The sequence below is a fragment of the Uloborus diversus genome, chromosome 6 (assembly GCF_026930045.1).
Source record: "Uloborus diversus isolate 005 chromosome 6, Udiv.v.3.1, whole genome shotgun sequence".
In the NCBI taxonomy this organism is placed as follows: Eukaryota; Metazoa; Arthropoda; class Arachnida; order Araneae; family Uloboridae; genus Uloborus; species Uloborus diversus.
This window is the reverse complement of record NC_072736.1, coordinates 161057100-161078151: the sequence shown is the minus strand read 5'-3', so window position 1 is coordinate 161078151 and position 21052 is coordinate 161057100. Positions and strand designations below refer to the sequence as shown.

At 36.3% G+C, this 21052-nt stretch overlaps 1 protein-coding gene across 1 annotated transcript in view; it reads left to right on the top strand.

Moving 5' to 3' along the window:
• LOC129223774 (tryptophan 2,3-dioxygenase-like) overlaps positions 1–21052 on the top strand; it is an 82584-nt gene that overhangs the window by 56873 nt on the left and 4659 nt on the right. The window contains exons 12-13 of the mRNA XM_054858133.1: positions 2609–2746; positions 5340–5433. Of these exons, the coding sequence (XP_054714108.1) occupies positions 2609–2746; positions 5340–5433 (232 nt within the window). The remainder of the gene's footprint in view (positions 1–2608; positions 2747–5339; positions 5434–21052) is intronic.

The window sequence follows — 21052 nt, the reverse complement described above, 5'->3', positions numbered from 1 at the left end:
CGTCTCAAAAGGTCGTTTACGAGCTTAATTTGCTGATCTGTGACAGTAATCGAACTGAAAATGTGTCAACTGGGAAAAAGAACGCTATTACATAAATCACCTAGAGTGGTAATTATTTTCAGGTATCAGGTATGGGACTCTGGAATTTGTTCTTGTGATGATGTAATGCCTAAACAGTCAGTTGATGTTTGACTTATGTTTATTTACTAGCTCAGTGAGTTCCTTTTTACTTAAGTATGTATTACAGACCAATGAATGATTTTTAACTCTATTAGGCTCTTTCTTGCTCAACCACGCTCTGTTATCACCAATTTGCGAAGGAGCTTGTATTCAAAAATGAAAGTGGTGACCGCTCTAGGGCGATAATTGCTGGCTTGTGGGAGAGTGAGAATCCTCCGCTACCTCCCGACCTGACTCCTCTGGATTTCTACCTGTGGGGACATAAAACCCATGGTGTTCGAGGCGCTGGTAACAATGGACATGGATCTCATGTCCAGGATCGCGGAAGCGGCGCCAAGTATCTGTGACGCGCCTGGCCAATTTGAACGTGATCAATCCATGCGCCGACGTTGTGAAATGGGTCTTGTGTTGAATTGAAAATTTTTTGAGCCTATGCTGCAATGTCATAATTTTCTGTAATATTAACCATATTAACACTGCGGTTGACAGTTTTTTTTTCCTCCTCCTCCACATCACCTGTAGGTGTCGCAGTTTGCGTTTTCGAACACAAGTTCCATGATGTAACAGACCAGCATGCTAAGTTTGTAAACGACCTTTTGAGATACATTGGTGTAATCTAAAGTACGATGAATCATTTTCATTTACGAGTTGCCATGAACTTCCATAGAATTTGATTCAATGTTCTTCCCAAAAAGCTCTCCTTGGCTAGCATTATGTTTATCCAAGAGCTGAATCCATGGATTAAAGATTTTCTGGAAGACGTCTTTCCGAATGACTTTCAGCTGCGCAGTCGATGCCCTCTAAATGCCAGGATTGGTGTCTTTTAAGCGCAGTTTTAATTTTTGGGAACAGCCAAAAGCAGCGTGGTGTTAAATCCGGTGAGTAAGGCCAATTTGATCAGGCAGAAACACTTTCTTTGGCCATAAACTCATGAATCTGGGGGATTTGAGAGTTTTTAGTTTGCAAGCAGATCACAGAACGATCATTGTTTTTTTAGAATTTTGTTATTTTAGTTGCACGGAAGGGTAGTGCACCTGAAGCTTGAAAAGTAACTTCTTCCCGAGTAGAAATTTTTAGCTGTTTTTTTTTTTGAATCTGATGTGTCCGACTATGATAAATATGATTTCTGATGGGTGAAGTAAGCGGTTATATTTGTTCAAATAAAGAGAACCAGTTTGCTTCCCAGTAACCAGGGTTGGCAAAAACCCGGGTTTTTTTAAAAAAGCCCATGGACCCAGGTTTTTTTTGGGTTTTTTTAAATAAAACCCAAAAAAACCCAACTAAAGCTGGGTTTTTTTTAAAAGAAATGTGGATTTTTTTTGTCTTTTTTTAGGGAAAATGTGGGGTGCTTGTAGCATATTGTAGCGTAAGTATATGGACAAAGCACAAAAAACGTCTTGGGGTAAAAAAAGCTGGAAAATTCAGCGTTTTCTGAAGAAAAGTAAAAGAGACGACGGAACCCAAGAATGGTGAAGTTTCAGATTTTTTAGTTTCCATGATTACCAACAGTTAAGGCAAATTTACTTCTGAAGTGATAAAATCTATTGTTTGCTTGTAATTACTACGATTTTTTTTTTTTTTTGCACTTTATTGTATTTTATTTTGTTATGCAAAACTACTGTAGAACCTCAAGTAGTTTAAAAATCCTGTTTTACTGAATTCCAGCTTAATCAAGACATTTCTTTGAACTTTATGTTGCCTGATTATCTATTTCTGTGTACAGAGTAAGAAATATAAAACTTTTTCGTAAGATAATGAAAATACTGTACATCCTATTCTGTTTTCTGTCTGACCGCTTGAGAAACCTGTTAATTTCTAAAAAATATACCTTATTTATTTGAGATTTGTGACGTGTTGGTTTGCAGAAAATAATTGACATAAAAGCCTTTTAGCTAGAGTAATTTCCTCTGTGCAATCTACAAATATTGAGAAAAACAGACGTGACAGGACTAAGTCAAGATAATTTGAGTTATTTATTGACCAGTTAAAGAAAAAAGTTTAAAATTTTTATTTAAAATCTTTGAAGTATTTTTTTAATGCCATCAAGAGTTAAGAAATACTATTAAAGTTCAAAATTCATTTTTTATGTCCATTGTCTTTGGTAAAGAACAAATAAAAAATAAGTTTAAATTGTGAAAGTATTTTAATTAATCAATTTTTTTAAAAACTTCTAAAAAAATTTTAAAAAACCCAAAAGTGGGCTAAATAATGGGTTTTTTTAAATGGGTTTTTTCAAAAAAACCCATTGGGTCCAACCCAATTGGGTCCAATCCGGCCAACCCTGCCAGTAACGGTTATCGACTTTGAGTCAATAGTCTCCTCTTTCAACCCAAAGACAAAGGAACTACTCCAATGTCAAGTACCTTGTTATTAGAGCAAGACCTATTCGCATATCCTAATACTGCCGCTTACTTGTTTACTATTTCAGGGGAGCGTCGATTTTCTCATCGTGCTTTGCAGGGGGCGCTGATGGTCTCGTTGTATCGAGAGGAGCCCCGTTTCAATCAGCCTTTCCACATCCTTACGCAGCTGACTGACATCGATGCCTGCATCACAAAATGGCGATGTAAGGAATTCAAAAAGTATCTTTTTTATTTCGTTTTTGTTTTTCAAAGTTTTGTGGATATATTACATCCATAATAAAATAATAGTTCAAAAAACTAAAAAAACACGCTTTCGTAGCAAAATGAACTAAAAAGTGAAAAATAATCTTTGGATGATAGTAGTTGACCAATCACTTAATTTTAATGTAATACAAAAAAGCGTGGGGTGCTGTCTATTTACATTTTTGCTTGGACATTAAATGGAAGAAATTCAAGACAACTGATAAGAAGCCCCCCACGCTTTTTTATATTCCATTAAAATTAAGTGATTGGTCAACTACTATCACCCAAAGATTATTTTTCACTTTTTAGTTCATTTTGCTACGAAAGCGTGTTTTTTTAGTTTTTTAAACTATTATTTTATTTTTCTGTTTTTTAGTCTTTTGTTGGAGAATTATCAGGCAAAGTTTTTTTTTTTTTTTTGTGCGGTATATGAAAATTTGAATTAGATTGGGACTTAATTGACGAAATTATTTATGAAACGAGTGCGAGGTAATATCTCAAAGTTAAGACAAGGGCACCCTGATGGGAAGCTACTGTGAGTCATCGATGTATGTTTGCGGAAATCATATTTATATTACTTTGAAAATTTGAGATGCATTTGAATAAAAGTTTTGTTCAACAATGGTCTCATCAGCAATAAATTTCCAATTGAAGGCTCACTTAAATTTTGGCATGAAATTAGTTAAATACAGTTATATTTCATGTTCTAATTACCTTGGAACATTGGAACAAATTTTGTCTGATGCAGAAAAATTAAAGGTTTTTGTAGATATTTTTAAATAATTTTTGCGAGCATTTTTTAATGTATTTTTTTAAATTTTTCCTTTTTCACACTGTTGGATTTATGCCAAAATATTGATTAAAATTGGAGGAAACTCACAATTAAAAGAGTTAATTAATTGATTTGATTATAGAATATTGCATTGTCATCGGGTCTGAGGTCGCGTGCCAAATTTCAAAAGAATCCTATCGCAGGAAGTGGGCGAAATTTGAGCTGCAAGATTCCATTACAAGATACATACATACATACATACATACATACAGGTGAAGCTAATAAAAGCGTGTTAAAAATCGGTTATTTTCAAAAATATTTAACGTTTTGCAGAATAAATAATTCAAAAAGTAATCTTTTGCACATTTGAGATTGAAATCATTTGGATACGTATAATAGAAGAAAAAAATGTGTGTCGTAAAGACACTCGATAGAAGTTAAACTTTTAACTTTTCTATTTTTTACATTCTGTTGTACAGCTTAGGTTTAGCCTTGAAATTAATTTTTTAAACTTATAAACAAAACTAGTTGTACAATCACTAGTGTATTTTCATTGTTTTTGGCAACAAGTAAGAAACAACTACGTCATTTCCGTCACACAGAAAGCATGCAGATCAGAATTTCAAAGCCCTCGCATATTAAGTTTCACTTCAAAAATGTGTTACTTTTGGGACTTTATCTATTTTAATTTCTAGTACGGTTCTAATAATATGGTTTACCTTGTGAGGACCTGGTGTAACCATTCCATTTCCCCATTTGCACTGCTTACAGTAACTTGTTACGATTGTTGTGAATGTTTCAACAAACGCTATACATAAGACAGGTCACCAGATTTTTACCATATTCTGGTATTTTTCGACCCTCCTCTACGACAGAGTCAATGGTTCAAAAATAGGCTACCAATTTATTTCTCGTAACTAGTACCGACTTAATTTCTCACTAAAATGGCAATAATCCTGGTGTCATTTGCTTCTGAAGAAAGTAATAAGAGTTATGTGAGGGTTAAAAACGCAAACAATCATATTTATTTTTCCATTTAATACGATCCACTAAAAAGTTGACTGATTTTCAAGATCCAAATAGCTCCAAACATGGGGTATTTTCGCACAAAAAAAAAAAAATAATAAATAAATAATAATAATAATAATTTGAATTCTGAAATTTTGAATTCAAATTATGTTTTTCGCAATCACGAGTTGTGACAGGACCCTACTTATTGGTTACTACCCTACTCACTTGTTTCTAGAAACGGCTCCTGCCCTCCTCTTGGGCAGTTACGTGTGTACAGTTGTGCATGTGTAAAAGTGCGTGTGTGTGTGAGTGTTTGTGTGTGTGAGGGTATGCGTGTGTGAGTGTATGCGTGTGTGAGTGTTTATGTGTATGTGTGTAAAAGTGCATGTGTGTGAGTGTGTATGTGTGTAAAAGTGAGTGCGTGTATGTGTGTATGTGTGTAAAAGTGATTGCGTGTATGTGTGTAAAAGTGAGTGCGTGTATGTGTGTGAGTGTATGTGTAAAAGTGTGTGAGTGTGCGTGTCGTGTGCGTAGCATATGGACGCCACCGACCAGGAGAAGCGGCTACCGGGAAGAATCACGCCTGCAGAGGACGGTGGAGTTGAAAAAGGAATCAAACATCAAGGGACGGTCAAGTGAAAACAATTAGCAATCGTGATTGCTCAAAAAAAAAAATCAACTCACAATAATTTAAAAGAGAAAGCACCAAGTTTTGTTCAAAATTAAGTTTTACAATATTACTTCTACTTATACTGTCACTTCTTATGCAGACAATCACGTGCTAATGGTTCAACGGATGATTGGCTCTCATAAATTGGGCACGGGAGGATCTTCAGGATATTGGTATCTCAGATCCACCCTAAGGTAAGAACCTTACTACATAGTAGTATCCTAAAGTAGATAGTGAAACTTAAAACATCTTTATACGTTAAAATGTTTTTAAAATATACCAGAGTTTAAGAATAATTTATCATGATCATTAATTTTTTTAATGAAAAAATTATGAGATATTTGTGTTCCAAAACTAGTTATAAAAAATAATAACTCTTTAAGAAGTTAAGAAAATATGAATTTTGTAGTATATTTCTAATTTTAAAATGTTTATGGTTTTTAACTAATATTATTGTGTGTGTGTGTGGTTGTGAAAACATTATTCCTTGTTTAAAATGTTTTACCTTATTTTTTTTTGCGTTATACCTTAAAAATAGCTCAACTTAAAATTTTGATTAAGAACATAATTTTCTTTTGTGATTTGAGCTCTGTCCTTCAATTACGGTAGGGTATGACTTTCTGATATGAGATTAATTGTGAGATATGACAAAATTATAAGTAGAACAAAAAGAGGGGGGAAAATGTGAATGGAAAGTTTTAACATCGTAAACGATTATAGATAAGCATAGAACTTATCCTTTGAATAGTTATGAGCATTGCTCAAAAATAAATTTCAATCCCAGTCTTTCAGCCAACGGCAATGCGATTGGCAATAGACTAGCGTTTAAAGGGAAGAAAATGTCTCCGTGACTTTAAAATAGCATTAAATCCTTATCTGAAATGTAGTTGTGCCTGAATGTGAGGTTAAGATGACTAAGCTTTTTCAAAATGAGCAAATTGGAAGTTTAATTTGAAAATTACAGTAAAAAAAAACGTATTTTATAATAAAACTTTCATTGAAACATGATTTTTTATTTTTGGCAGTAATTTAGAGCCTTCAAAAAAAGTGGAAAATTTTCACTTTTTTTTTTCATGGGGCAAGTGAAAAATGAAATATTTTTCTAATGAATTGCAAAAAGTCTATAAGTCTTGTCTATTTGATTGTAAAAAGAATTTTTCATCAAATTAATCTGTAAATAAAATTTTGAATGAATAAATGAAAATAAAATAGACAAATAAACGAATAATTTAATTAGTAAATTAATGTATGAAGAAAAATAAATGAATGAGTAAAAGAGTGAATGAATAAGAAAATAAGTGAATAAATGAATAAAAAAAAAGTTAATTACTAAATGAAGGAACGAAAATGAATTAATTAACAAATGAATACCTAAGTGTTCTTGTAAAGGATTGAGTGAGTAAACAAAATAAGCTATTTCACTTTGCCCCGCATAGACTCGACTATTCAGCAAAATATTTAAAATACAAATAAGCTTAATATTAACTAAATAAATATTGAACCCCATTTTAGAAGGTCACAATTAATATTTAAAATGTTAACAACAAGAACTTTATAATTTTATAATATCAAAAATAGTTTTCGACCTACAACAAATATTACAATAAGAGTATCAATTTTGAAAATTGCCTGTATTATCATCCGCTTTAATCTTCGGGGATATTTTTTTTCATGACTGGAATAGACTAAATGTGCAACTACATCGTTAAAATATTACCAGATAGGTGGCGCTAAATGCAGAGTAAATATTTCACCTTTTCACTTCGCCCCGCTATTTCAATTTGCCCCATATTCCCCTACATTGCGAATGATTACAAAATCTAGATACGTTGCTATAAGGAAAATACTTTATTTTAGTAAATATAAATTATAACCGCAATATTTTTTAATAAATAAAATATTTTTCTCAAACTGACTATATTTATCTAGTTTCTGTTATCACATGCTTTGTACATTAGCATTTCAGATCAGTATTTAATGCTATTTTGAAGCTGCAGGAACGTATTTTCCCTTATAAATGTTAGTACGCCATGATGGAATTGCCCTCAAGCCCCAATGTGCATTTGATAAAATATTCATTACTTTTAATTATATCTAAAAACAAAAATGAACCCATGAATTTAGAAAGTTTGTTAGTCCCATTAAAAGTAATGGGAGTTAAACCCTTTCTAAAACCATCAGTTCAAGTAGTTAACAGAGTAGTGAAAAAGACGTTTAAATTACATCAGGGCTGTCCAACTGCAAAGAGCCCACGGGCCAGAATTCCGGTCACAGATCGCCTGGCGGGCCGCAGTTTGAAAAGTTGAACAATAACCTCTTATCTCTTATACAATAACAATTAATAGTTGATAATTATAAAACAATGAAACACAAGGATTATAAAACAATTTGCTTACATTTTAACGGGAAAACTGAGGCCTATCCACCTTCTTTACAAGGGCAGGAATGTCAACATCGATGTTTTACTTCATATCCAGCAAAGGCCGTACAATCAGTGAGGGGAGGGGTCTTTATTTTTAACCAATTGCAGGCAGTTTTGCTTATTTGAAATGTTTCTCTCTTCCCTCCCTGTCTCCCTCCGCCAACACGAGGCAATACCAAAGAATATAGATAAGGGAGAAGAACTTTCACTTCGAGACCGGTTTGTAAGCTCCGCAGAGAAAATAAATTACTAACGAAAACATGTTTTGGGACAAAAGCCGACATTTAGGAACAAATTCGTCGCCAACGGTGAACTGGCTTGGCGGAGGGTTGCCATTTCCTCGCAGGAGTCGGGGAGACACACCCCCCATGGAGATTCTAAAGCCTTTTGTATCTGAAGATTTGAAGAGTTCCAGATGTTCAATCGTTCCTCTCTTTTAACTAATGTACTCATTTGCTACTGCTGAAAAACCGCAACTGATACCGCGATTTTTCTCTTTGAGTGGGCCTGGAAGAAGTGTCATCGCGCCGTTCGACCCCTGAGCGTTGTGCGAACTAATGCATCTACTAATCAGAATGAATTCGCCCTAAATTTCCCCTTTTACTGATCATTGAGGGAAGAAACATTATTATTTATTTCCACTTTTGCTGATTTATATCATTGAGGTTGTAAAAACAAAATAACCTTTTTGGTCTGCTACGGGAGTTGTTTTAGGGGAGTATTCTTCTTTTTTTTTAATTTAAAGAAATGGTTTAAACGAAGAAATAAATTTAAAAGTTTCTCTAGCAGCTCTAGTTTTCAGATAATTTCAGCTGCTTTACCCAAATTATGCAGTTTTAACTCCATTTTATGCATTTCTAAATCAAAGTGTAGGCTTCTGAAACAAGGACTGCCTCCAGCATGTTTGCTCTGCTATAATCAGTTGGCAGTCTAGTTACATTCAGAAAAACTCACTACATGAAGTAAATATCTAGTAAGTTTAGTAACAAGGCTTCACCGAATTGCGGTCAACTTGTAAGTTCTTGCAATGCATATATTCGCTTTGCGTGATGTGTGACGAATTGGAACTTTGTATGTAATATTTTCAGGGTCCGACTAATGTAGACAATAAACAAAATTTTTTGGGGGTCCTCTACAGTCAAACCTTATAAACAAAAGCATTAATAAAGAATCAGGGGTGGTAGTTTCAGGGGTGTTCAGGTGTTAACTCACTTATTCAAAGCAACCCACACTTGTACACATGAAAAACTAGATAAATTCAGGAGAGTACCTTAATTTTCTTACATAGAAACTGCAGCAATTTTAGTATTTTTGGGGCTCTTAAAAATTGGGGACCCATGGCCAACAGCCTAATTGGTCTGGTTGGTAATTGAGCTCTGATTCTTTTGTATAATACACTTTGAATAAAAATTCCATTATTTGTTTTTCATTTGATCTATGGATGTAACTTAAACCCATGTCACAAATATTTCAATTTATTTATCATTGCATCTGAGCATATTTCTAGTGAAATGTAGTGTTGTAATTAATTTGTTACCCTGACAACAATAAGAAATGTAGTGATATGGAAGCAAACTAATGAACTAATCATGTAAATATTCTTATTTTATGTAATAAAGTGTTTCAGTGTATTATGAATTTTATTGACTCAAATTTTTAATGCAATCTTTATTTTTGATGCAAACAATACAATTGGGAAAATGAGAATACATACCAAACTGATTGAAGTCAAGGTAAATTTAATATAAAAGGAAATAACTAATGAAATTGCCTATTGATCATTAGAATATTAGCTCTATATAGGCTGTAGTACACATTACGTAGCATAAAAAACATTGTTTTACGAAAAACATTGAATCATTTCACCAGAAATGAATTGAATTTGTGGGATCAAAGCTATTTTTTAAATTAGACATCTTTCATTACTTTTCATCATTGAAAGACTATCACTCATTATCATGTTACCGACCTTTGTAAAAAATTATTATTATTATTATTATTATTATTTTTTTTTTTTTTTGCACAATCTAAAACATTTTCACTTTTATTAGATTCTGTTGAATTTGTCAAAGTGAAGTTTCAGTACGAGTTCTCTCGAGTACATTTCGGGACGAAAATAGTTTTAAACATGAGTTTTTAATTGTTTCCATCCAGGTATAACTATTTTGAATAGTTTCGTACGGCGAAATGGATCAAGCTTATTCTCTTCCTACTTAATCATGGAAAATTATCGAACTTTATCGAATATCGGAGCAACTTGCACGCTTAATAAGGGGACCCACTAATGATTTTTGGAAAACTGCTGAATGATCCTAGTCGTTGTTACTTTTTAGGAAACTCTGTAAAGATACATTTACCGGGCTTTCCCCCTTCCCCATCTCTCTTATTAGTTCTGTCTTCTCTTCCTTTCCTCCGAAAACACCAATCACTACCCATCACCCCCAGAGGCACGGAAGAAAAAGCTATGTCCGTAAGGTTAGTTCCCCCTCCCTCCCCCCCCCCCCCCCCCGGAGATCATCAGTGAAATTGTTAATGAGGTCTAAGGATATCAATGGTGCAATACTGTACTGCCGTGTGCAGGGGAAAAGCAGTAACTGCAAATTTTTCATTTTTGATTTTTTTGCATTTTTGTCATCTATTGTGCGTTATCTTTACTGTACAAGCTCGCTTATTTGGTTTCCGCTGAAAATAACGCGCGAAAAAGACGTCTAATTCCAACACTTTCCTATTGTTAGCATTAAATCCAAAACGCGTTTCAAATATCTTGAAAAATCATTTCTGCAGTTACTGCTGTTTACCTGCACAGGGCAGTATGATAAGGTTTAAGGCGAGCTGAACGATGGTTTTTCTTGATCGTAGGAGGTCTGTGATGAATTTCCCTACTGAATGGAAAACTGGTAGTCGGCCCCGCTTAAACGAATACCGTGAGTTCCAAGAAATATTATTCGAATCAGCGGGGAAATTTTATTTATTTTTCCTGATTGACAACGTTTGTCTTAAAACGTTATAATAAATCAATATCTAAGTAATAGAAGAAACATGTTTTTTATTAAAAAGCGTTTTAAATAAGCTAAGTAAATAAAAGTACGTATGAAAATCATATGTCACTTACAACTATGGGTAGTGAATCTTTGTTCCGACACCTTTTTTCAGTTAATATTTTTTGGAGACAGTCCATAATAGTGAATTCTTTGCTCAAGGTATTTTGGGAGCACCTTTCAAACTTCAATTACCGTGTTTTACGCAATTAATATCTATCAATTTCTTATCTTCTGCAATGTTTATATTTCGTTGCGTTTTTTAATTTAATTATCAACTGTCTGTTGGTAATGGCAACGATAAAAGAAAATAAATAGAAAAGTGGATATGCTTTGATGGATTATGAATGTTTTTTCCCCCGCCGGTTGTTTGCCGAAAAATACAATTTTTAATTTTTGCTTCAGTAATTGCTCTTAATTAATTTTTTATGTATTCAAAAATTTTCTCAGCTAAAACATATGCGAAAGCTGATCACTATTATTCGATTAACCGGGGAAATTGTTCGATTAAGCGGGATCCCTAACATTGCGAAATGTCTAACATTGGGAAATATTCGGTTCCTGGAGATTTTATTCGTATAAGCGGGGTTTTCGTTTATCCGTTACGAGATAAGGCGGGGCTGACAACATTGTGTTTCCATTACGATCCAAGTGCGCAGAACAAAAATTGACTTATTTTGTAAACAAACAAATAACAGAATTTTTTAAAAAATACCAAGAACTTTTCATAATGAACTCAAAAAGTGCAAAATAATTTTTCTGGGTCACAAAGGACAATTTAAGAATTCCTGTAGTTTTTGAAAATGACACCACAAACGAAGAAAAGTGCGGCTCATGTCATGAAGAGGATTTATTATTATCTAGCTTTCAATCATAACTTTGAGTGTTGAAACATGCATATTTTTGTTATTGGGAAAGTTTGGTTTGAAATGACTAGAACCGCACTTTTCTTCATTTGTGGTGTCATTTTCGTAGAATTTTCGAAAAATACAAGAATTCTGATCTAGAAAAGCTATTTTGTCCTTTTGAGTGCATTATGAAAAGTGCTTGGTATTTTTAAAAATATTCTGTTCTTTTATTCTTTTTAGTGTAAATGTATTTCAGAAATAGAATAATTTTACCCTCACGTTTTTCATATAAATGCTCCCCACTAAAAGGGAGAAAACCTATGTACGTGTCTAAAACTTTAAGCAGTAGGCGCTAAAATTTAATCCTTGTTCCTCTGTAGGATTTATGTTTGCTAATTTCATGATTGCTTCAGAGGAGCCTTGATTCAAAATTTTCATTATGATTGCTTTTAACATTAGTGTTGAAAGGCAACAAAATTTGTAACAATGGGTTTTATATTTAAACATTTAATGAGGAAATTACATGAAACTTGCGGTTTTCCATCTTAACTTAAATAATTATTTTATTTTAGAATTTTATTTTTTCAGCGCTAAGTTGTACCTTAAGATTAAGCAAATCATTTAGTGAAATCCCGAAGTCTCTAAGTAGTCTAATAGCAGAGATATAAGAGAAACCAGGCCTCAGATTTCTCCGAGACAATCAGGCCAAGTATAATAAAAGTGCTTAAATAACAGAATTAAAAAAAAAAAAAAAAATACTAAGCACTTTTCATAACGCACTCAAAAGGACAAAATAATCTTTCTGGGTCAGAAAGGACAATTTAAGCATTCCTGTAGTTTTCGAAAATTCCAAGAAAATGACACCACAAACGAAGAAAAGTGTGGCTCAAATCATGAAGAGAATTTCTTATCATTATATAGCTTTCAATCATAGCTTTGAGTGTTCAAACATGCATATTTTTCTTATTGGGGAAACGCTTTTTGTGTTCTCAAGAAGCATTATGATATTGAATGCAAAATAAACCTAATATTTACTCTTTGTTAAGCTTTAGTAGTTCAAAAAAAAAAAAAAAAAAAAAACCTCTTAAAAGTGTTACATGACGTTGTGTATTTATCTCTGTACTTTTTTGAAAAACCTTCTTCATATAAAAACGCTGTCCGAAAAGGTGATTTTCAGGAAAAAGTTATAAAGGTCACTATATATGTGTCGTGGAAAAGGTCTGCGGACTGATTTCTAGTTGATAAGGATACAATGCGAACATTTATCGCTTGAAATCTGAAGACTTTTATTGTCTTAAAGTTAAAATTGCGGAATAAAACGCAAATGCGTATATTCACAAGGAACGATAAAATTAAAAATTTTAAAAACCTCCGATTGAGTCGCAACTGCAGAATCAAGAGGGAAAATTGAAAATCCTTTTAAAAGTCTTATATTATTTAAAATCAAAGTCAAGTATTTTTTTTTTTTTTTTGCTATTAAATTGAAACTGGCAACAGATAAAAACTTTAAATCACTGCTTTTAATTCCCTTGTTGGTCAACAATGAATGGGGTCGTTTCCAAAATTTTAAAAGTATTTTTTTCTGAAAGAGCATGCTTAAAAACACAGGATCTGACAATTTTTTAAATAATTTGTTTAAGTTTAATATTAAAAAAAAATGCCAAAATCTGCGCGCTTTCATTGTTTACATTTCTTGTCTATGACATCACAAATGATGAAATGCCATTCTGTGTTGCCATTCACAGAGCAAAATATTTAATTCGCATCTTTACTCACGTGTATTGGCAACGATATGGTTAATAGCAAGCGTAGAGCTCAATTTTAATTGGCTTCTTGATTATCATAACGTGGAAACGCGGTACAAAGATGCGTCAAAGAGCATCATTTGTGACGTCACCAAGACCACGCTTTGTTTGAAAAATCGGACATATTAAAAAATTAATTAAAAAATAACTGTTGGAAAAATGAAAGAATTTTTTGGGTTATGTCATTTATTTATTTATTTATTTATTTTTGCTTATTCAATCAATTTTAGTGACTAAAAGTATTACTTTTGACTGAAGGAAACAACCCCATTCGGTTTTCAATCGCGTGAATAAATGCTTAGCGGTTATTAAAATCTGCATTAAAAAAGTCATAATTCAAATTTTATGAAAGATAGAAGCTCCAAACACATTTTATCAGAAGGCGGAAAATTTTTCTCTTTATTTTGGTATTAAATTTTAAAATTTTTAACTATGTTCTCACTGCAAAAATCGCGAAAAACATTTCAGAGGTTTTTAACTAATATCTTCGTTACTGAATGTCATCCAAAAACACAACCTAGCTAAAAACACTCCCGATCAACTCCCCTTTCGATTTTAAAAAAAAATTTTTTTTTAAATAAAGCTGTCCGTCCATTTTGGCCCTAGAGTGCGACAGACAGATACACACACATAACGGGAGCTCAGATTTTAAGAAAATGCATATATCTTGAATAATTGCAAATTGCTTATCTCTACTATATCAGTGATATAATTGATTCACGTGCTTTAAGAAGTACTGCGGAACTTAGAATTGGATATGGAGAATGTCCATCCGTCTCAACTTTTCAGGCTGCCCAAATTGATTGAGAAGGTAATTCAATAAATGATGAATTACTTTTTTTCGAAGATCTTCTAACAATTGTTTTACAACAACATGAGGAGTATTTAGCACGTTTGGGAACAAATAACAGACGTGTTTTGCGTTTATCAAAAGTCTAGAACATTTTGACTGCAAAAATCCACAGTGAAAAACACACGAACACAATGAAAAAGTATGTTTTGGTTTTTCCAGTAACTGAAATAAAATATTTAGATTTCGGATGTTTAGTTCTGATGTAAATTAGTATGCTAATTAATTAATATGTTGAAGTTTGCTGATCGTTTATTTAGTACTTTTGATATAAAGTTATCTTACCAACCCACTAGTACTCTCATTTTAGAATTAAGAGAGGGGGGGGGGATATGTAAGAGGTAAAAATGTCGCGTAAAAATGAATAAGTGAAAGGGAGGGGGGGGGGGTTCACAAGCGGTTTCTTTATAATATCTGATACCAGGGTCCACCGTCTGATGACAGGCTCTGGTGTTAAGCAAATTGTGATTTAAAAAAAGGACAAAAAGAAAAAAAAATTCGAAGTGAAAAACAACGCATGTTTTTTTTTCCGGCAAAATTAATTTATTTTAAGGATTCAAAATTTTTACTCGTTTCATACTTTTGCGCCATTCTAATTTCGCCCCAATTCTTTTAAATCACGTATCGCTAACGTAATAACTTACGCTTGACGATTCTACAATGACTTTTTTACTACTCTTTAGCAATGAACCATCGTACAAATGAGGCTTAATTACCTCCCTTTCAGCGCTTCCGCAGAGGGGAGAGAAGAGAGAAAACATCTTCACCTCCGGATTCGCATTGCAAATGCAGCGACATCAGCATTGGCGATTTAGTGCCTTTTCGATCATTCAAGCACGCTTTTTCCCAAACTTGTCTCGCCAACCTGTTCCTTAATGTCGGCTTCTTGGTCGAACCACTTTTTCGTCAGGGGTCGAAAGGAAGGTTACATACGTTTCTACCGGAGTGGAACATCTTTGCGTGTGAACTATCTTTGGCAATACTATTTCTAGGAGTTCGTTTGAACACCAGCGTGCAGGGTAGGACTGCTTGACCTTGACCTGTAGATGTCCTGTACCTTTTTCTCCCAATACAATGAAAGGAGTAAAAAAGCGATCAAGAGGAAATTTCGGGGACTCCGGCTTGACCAAGAATGGTAGTCTCGCATGCTTCTTGATACCATAAAATGTCGAAAAAAGGAATATGCTAAATAAGAAGTTGGCTGGCCGCACAAAATGTGTTGGCGGGCAGCATGCGGTCCGCGGGCCGCCAGTTGGACAGCCCTGGATTACATAATTCAGGCATATTGACAACTGCGCTAACCAATAGTAGGATTTCTCATTTGTTTGCCTTAACACTGCTTGCAAGTAGACCAATACGCTGACCATAATTAACGTAAATTGAAGCACTGATGAATTCTCGAGCTCTTATCAAAGAGATTAAGTATTTTAGTATAGTACTTTCACTGGGGGGTTCAACAATTTTTCTTTTAGTTCACACTTTAATAAATTGTATTGCATAGAAACGTGAGGAAGTCCAAACTGTTCCACACCTGACGGATCACCCAAAAGTAGATTTAAAATGTGGTATCTTCAGGTAGAATACAGAAACGAAAAACTGTACGAACACATTTAAAGTTCACATGAAATACACCGCCCGCTCAGACAATTCCAGCCGCGGACTGCAGTTTCGTGCTTATTAGCACTCATCCCCGGCATAGGAGTGACTGTGCCAAACAAACTGGTAGCTAACATAGAATTAGCACTGACCAGCCTTAGCCCTGGCTAGGGTAGACCAACCAGTGAGTGAACACCACCCAGTGAATGAACAGCGCGTCATTTTTTTAAAAAAAATAAGCTTCCAAAATTTTTTTTCTGAAAAAATTTACTACAAAAGCGTTCTTTATTGATATTCTAAGCTATCTGACACCTGATTGGTTACTTTGGATACGTATTTTTTTTTTTTTGGAAAAAATTTAAAATATTTACTGCCGTGAATCGTTCTTTCTTTCTTTCAAAATAATAAGGCTGGTTTCCTGCTAGCAATTATTTTGATACATATTGTTACAAATTCTGTAAATAGTAATTATTGTAGGAACGTAACCTGTAAATAGTTTCCCGTAATGAATATACAACCCCTTTTTCATATGGCTAAAGTATACGACCCCTATTTCCTTTTTGTTTATTGATAAAATTTGATAAGGGTCTACTACTTTACAGAAGCGTGTGGAATATTTGAGAAATTTCTTTTCGGTGTATTTAAGCCGTTAGCGATGGATAAACAGTTAGTTTCGATTGATATTTCGAACTGAGAGGATTTTGCTCTGTTTATAGCGAGGCATTTCGCTGTGTTGTTTTCGTATTTGGAAGTAAATACGTGTGTAAACGTTGAGTTTACGGTGTTGTGTGATAATTGCTTAATTGCTGATGAATAATTTAGCAGTTGTTGACGCTCTTTCCTGTATATAGTGTAAATAAATTTCCTGTGCTTTTATCAAGAACTGTGTCTTCATTTCAAGAAAGTGGAAGTCGCACCGAATCCGTTACAATTTGGCGCCCAACGTGGGGCTACTTCAGGACTTTCTTGCAGTAAGTGTGACTTTGGACATTTTTTTTTTCATAAAGACTTTTTAAATTTGGACTTTATTTTTATGGTGATTACCCGCGCAATGGATGAACAATTAAAACAACTTCTTGACGCAATCACCTCTGTAAAAAAATGATATGGCGACTAACCAAGAACAATTAAAAAATGAATTAGCGACTAACCAAGAACAGTTAAATAGTGGTTTAACTGCTAAAATTACTACAAGTCAAAATGAAATAAAAAGTGACCTAACGTCGATGAAAACCATGATGGAGAATCAACTAACCGCCATGGGAGATAGAGTTGATGCTCTGGAAGAAAAATTTGATACTGTGGAAGAGCGTATCGCCAGTGTGGAAAATAAGTTGGAAGAAGAAGACAAGAAATTTACTTCATTTAAGGAAGAAATAATTAAAGACATGGAACGGAGATTGGCGACCGCGGAAAGAAGTTCTTTACAGTTTGGCGCTCCCATATCTGTTGCTCGACCGTCCATTAAACTGGCCACATTTGATGGGAAAAGTTCGTGGCAGGTATACAAGACCAAATTCATGATAGTGGCGGAAGCGAACGGATGGGACTCTGCTACCAAGGCCTGCCATCTTGCAGCATCCCTGAGAGGTGACGCAGCGGACATTCTTCAGACCCTTCCGGACAGCTAGCGCCTGGATTTCGCCGCCCTCACATCTGCGTTGGAGCTTCGCTTCGGTGAGAAGTGCCAGAAAGATTTCAGCCGACTCCAGTTGAAGTCCCGTTTCCAGAAAACCGGGGAGACCCTGCAAGAGCTTGCGGCGGACATCGAGAGACTGTCTCATCTTGCTTTTTACGACTGCCCTGCGGATGTTCGAGACAACCTGGCACTCAACTACTACATCGACGGGGTTCGAGATCCGGAAATCCAGAAAGCTCTACGGATGGCGGATGTCAAAGACCTAAATTCTGCCGTTGTGTATGCGATGAGATACGAGGCCGCCCAAGAAGCAACCCGTGTGGATCGCCATCTAATCCGGACTCAGGAAGCTGATGAGTCTGATTCCAGGTCGTCCCACCTCGCTGAACTTGAGAGACAACTCGGTGACTTGACAAGACATTTGAGCAGCATAACAGCCCAAAAGAAACAAGAGCAGAAGTGCTGGAAATGCGGTAATGAAGGACACCTGCGAAGGAGTTGTCCGGCTCGCCAAGCTACGCGAGGGAAGGAAATCACCACCACTAAAGCTCTGCAGATTTCCTCTTCTGGTAGTGGCAGTGATGGACTTTTCATTTACGCACATGTAAATGGGAACCCCTGCAGACTGATTGTTGACACTGGAGCCAATGTGACAATCATTAGGACAGATGTGGCTCGTGAATTTGGATTGAAACTGCTGTGGACATCGCCACGCGTAAGTCTCCAGACTGTGACAGGTGACAAAATTGAGATTGACGGTAAAGTGGACTTGGAAATAGTGTTTGGGAATGCCACCTACCATCATACGGCATTCGTCGCTAATATCACGGACCCCTTCATTCTCGGATTGGACTTTTTGAAGAAATATGACTTCACTCTCGACTTCAAGACTAATGAGCTGCACTCGATGAGAGAAGACATAGCCGTTTTCCCTGCAGAGAGTGATGTAAAATCCGCTCATCAAATAATAGCTCAAACAGATTTATCGATTCCCTCAAGGTCAGAATCATTAATACCTGGTTCCCTTGAAGAAAGCAATAGTTTTCGATTTGGACTCATTGAATACCCTAACCTAAGCAATAGCCTAAAAGGAGTACTGGTAGCATCTACGCTTGTGGACCTTTCTAAGGATGTAATTCCTGTGAGAGTCGCCAACGTGAGTGAAAGGCCAAGGAATATCCGAAAAGGTGAAGTGTTGGCAACTTGTACTCCAGTAAACTGCATCATTAGAAGAATCAATTCCCCTGAGACTGTCCTCTGAGTCCTTGACGTCGAAGTTAATTGGGAGCGCGCCATTATCGAAAGATCAAAGAACTGCTGCGGAACAATTGGTGGACGACTTCAAGCATCTGTTTTCCTCTACATCGGAGGATGTTGGCCGTACGAATTTAACGCAGCATAGGATTTACACTGGAGAACACCTCCCTATTAAACAGCATCCAAGACGACTACCGTTCGCCAAGAAGGAAGAGGTTGAGACCCTCCTGAAAGAGATGAAGGAGAATGATGTAATCGAACCGTCATCCAGTCCCTGGGCTTCTCCCATCGTCTTAGTCCGAAAGAAAGATGGCTCCACCAGATTTTGTGTCGATTACCGACGGCTGAATGAAATCACCAAGAAAGACAGTTACCCTCTTCCACGGATAGACGACACCTTGGACACTCTTTCCGGACACAAGTGGTTTTCGACCCTGGACTTGAAGAGCGGCTACTGGCAGGTTGAGATACACCCTGATGACCGAGAGAAGACAGCGTTTACAACTGGACAAGGCTTATGGCAGTTTAAAGTGATGCCCTTCGGCCTCTGCAATGCACCAGCTACGTTCGAGCGTCTTATGGAGACAGTGTTAAGAGGACTTTCCTACGAATCCTGTCTGGTCTACTTAGACGATATCATCATCGTGGGACGCAGTTTCGAAGAACATCTGGCAAATCTTAGGAAGGTGCTGCAGAAGCTTAAGGAAGCCAATCTGAAGTTAAGCCCGTCCAAATGTAATTTGTTCCGCCGGGAAGTGAACTACCTTGGTCACATCATCTCTTCTGAAGGTGTACAAACCGATCCAGAAAAGGTATCTGCAGTCAAGAGTTGGAGTCGTCCCGAAGACATCCATCAGCTGCGAAGTTTCCTGGGGCTCTGCACGTACTACAGGAAGTTTGTGAAGGGTTTTTCCAACATTGCACGACCTTTGCATAAGCTGACGGAGAGCAAGCAAAAGTTTGAATGGTCCAAAGAATGCGAAGATGCATTTCTACGACTGAAGGAGGCTTTAACATCAACGCCTATCCTCGCCTATCCTCAGCCTGAAAAATCCTTCATCCTGGACACTGATGCGAGCAACGAGGGCATCGGAGCTGTTTTATCCCAAGAAATTGACGGAAATGAACATGTCATCGCTTACTGGAGCAAATGCTTATCCAAGTCGGAGCGAAATTACTGCGTCACCAGAAAGGAGTTACTGGCCATAGTGAAAGCTGTAGAACACTTCCATCATTACCTCTACGGCCGAAAATTTCTGCTTCGGACAGATCATGCCTCATTAACTTGGCTTTTGAACTTCAAAAATCCGGAAGGCCAGATAGCCAGATGGATACAGCGGCTCCAGGAATATGACATGGAGATCAAGCATCGAAAAGGGTTATCTCACGGTAATGCCGACGCTTTATCAAGGAGACCCTGTCCTGAGAACTGCCACTATTGTTCCCGAATCGAGAAACAGTATGGAACGACTAGCCCTACCGCCTATCAGGTGACAGTGACTCCAACATCATCAGAACCTGATCCACGGAGTGATGACCAAGTTCGAAAAGATCAACTTGAAGACCCCGACATAAAACCAATTTTAGAGTTCATGGAAAGTGACAGTCGACGCCCTAGCTGGCAGGACGTTTCCATCTTCAGTCCTGCAACAAAAAGATACTGGGCTTTATGGAACTCACTCCATTTACGGAACGGCGTGCTACACCGGAAATGGGAATCTGACGACGGCAAGACATCTAGGTGGCAGTTACTACTTCCCCGATCCAGGATTTCAGATGTTCTGAAAGAAATACATAGTAGTGCGACTGGAGGACATTTTGGTGTCTTGAAAACCCTCAATAAAGTTCGGGAGCGCTTCTTCTGGAGCAAGGCGAAGGATGACGTGGAGAAGTGGTGCCGTTCTTGTGACGCCTGTGCTGCTCGTAAAGGACCGAAGAAGAGAAGCAGAGGGAAGCTACATCTGTACAACGTTGGAGCTCCTTTCGAACGAATTGGGATCGACATCCTGCGTCCTCTACCAAGAACTGCTGGTGGGAACAAATACATTCTTGTTTCCATCGACTACTTCACCAAATGGCCGGAAGCATATCCCATTCCAGATCAAGAGGCTACCACCGTAGCAGAGACTCTAGTTCAACATTGGATCTCGAGATATGGAACACCTTTGCAGATTCATTCCGATCAAGGGAGGAATTTCATCTCTGCTGTGTTTAAGGACCTATGTCAAATTTTCGGAATTGAGAAAACTAGGACAACACCACTACACTCACAATCGGACGGCATGGTGGAGAGATTTAACCGCACAATCCTGAACAATCTCTCGCTTATGGTATCCAGAAATCAACAGGATTGGGACA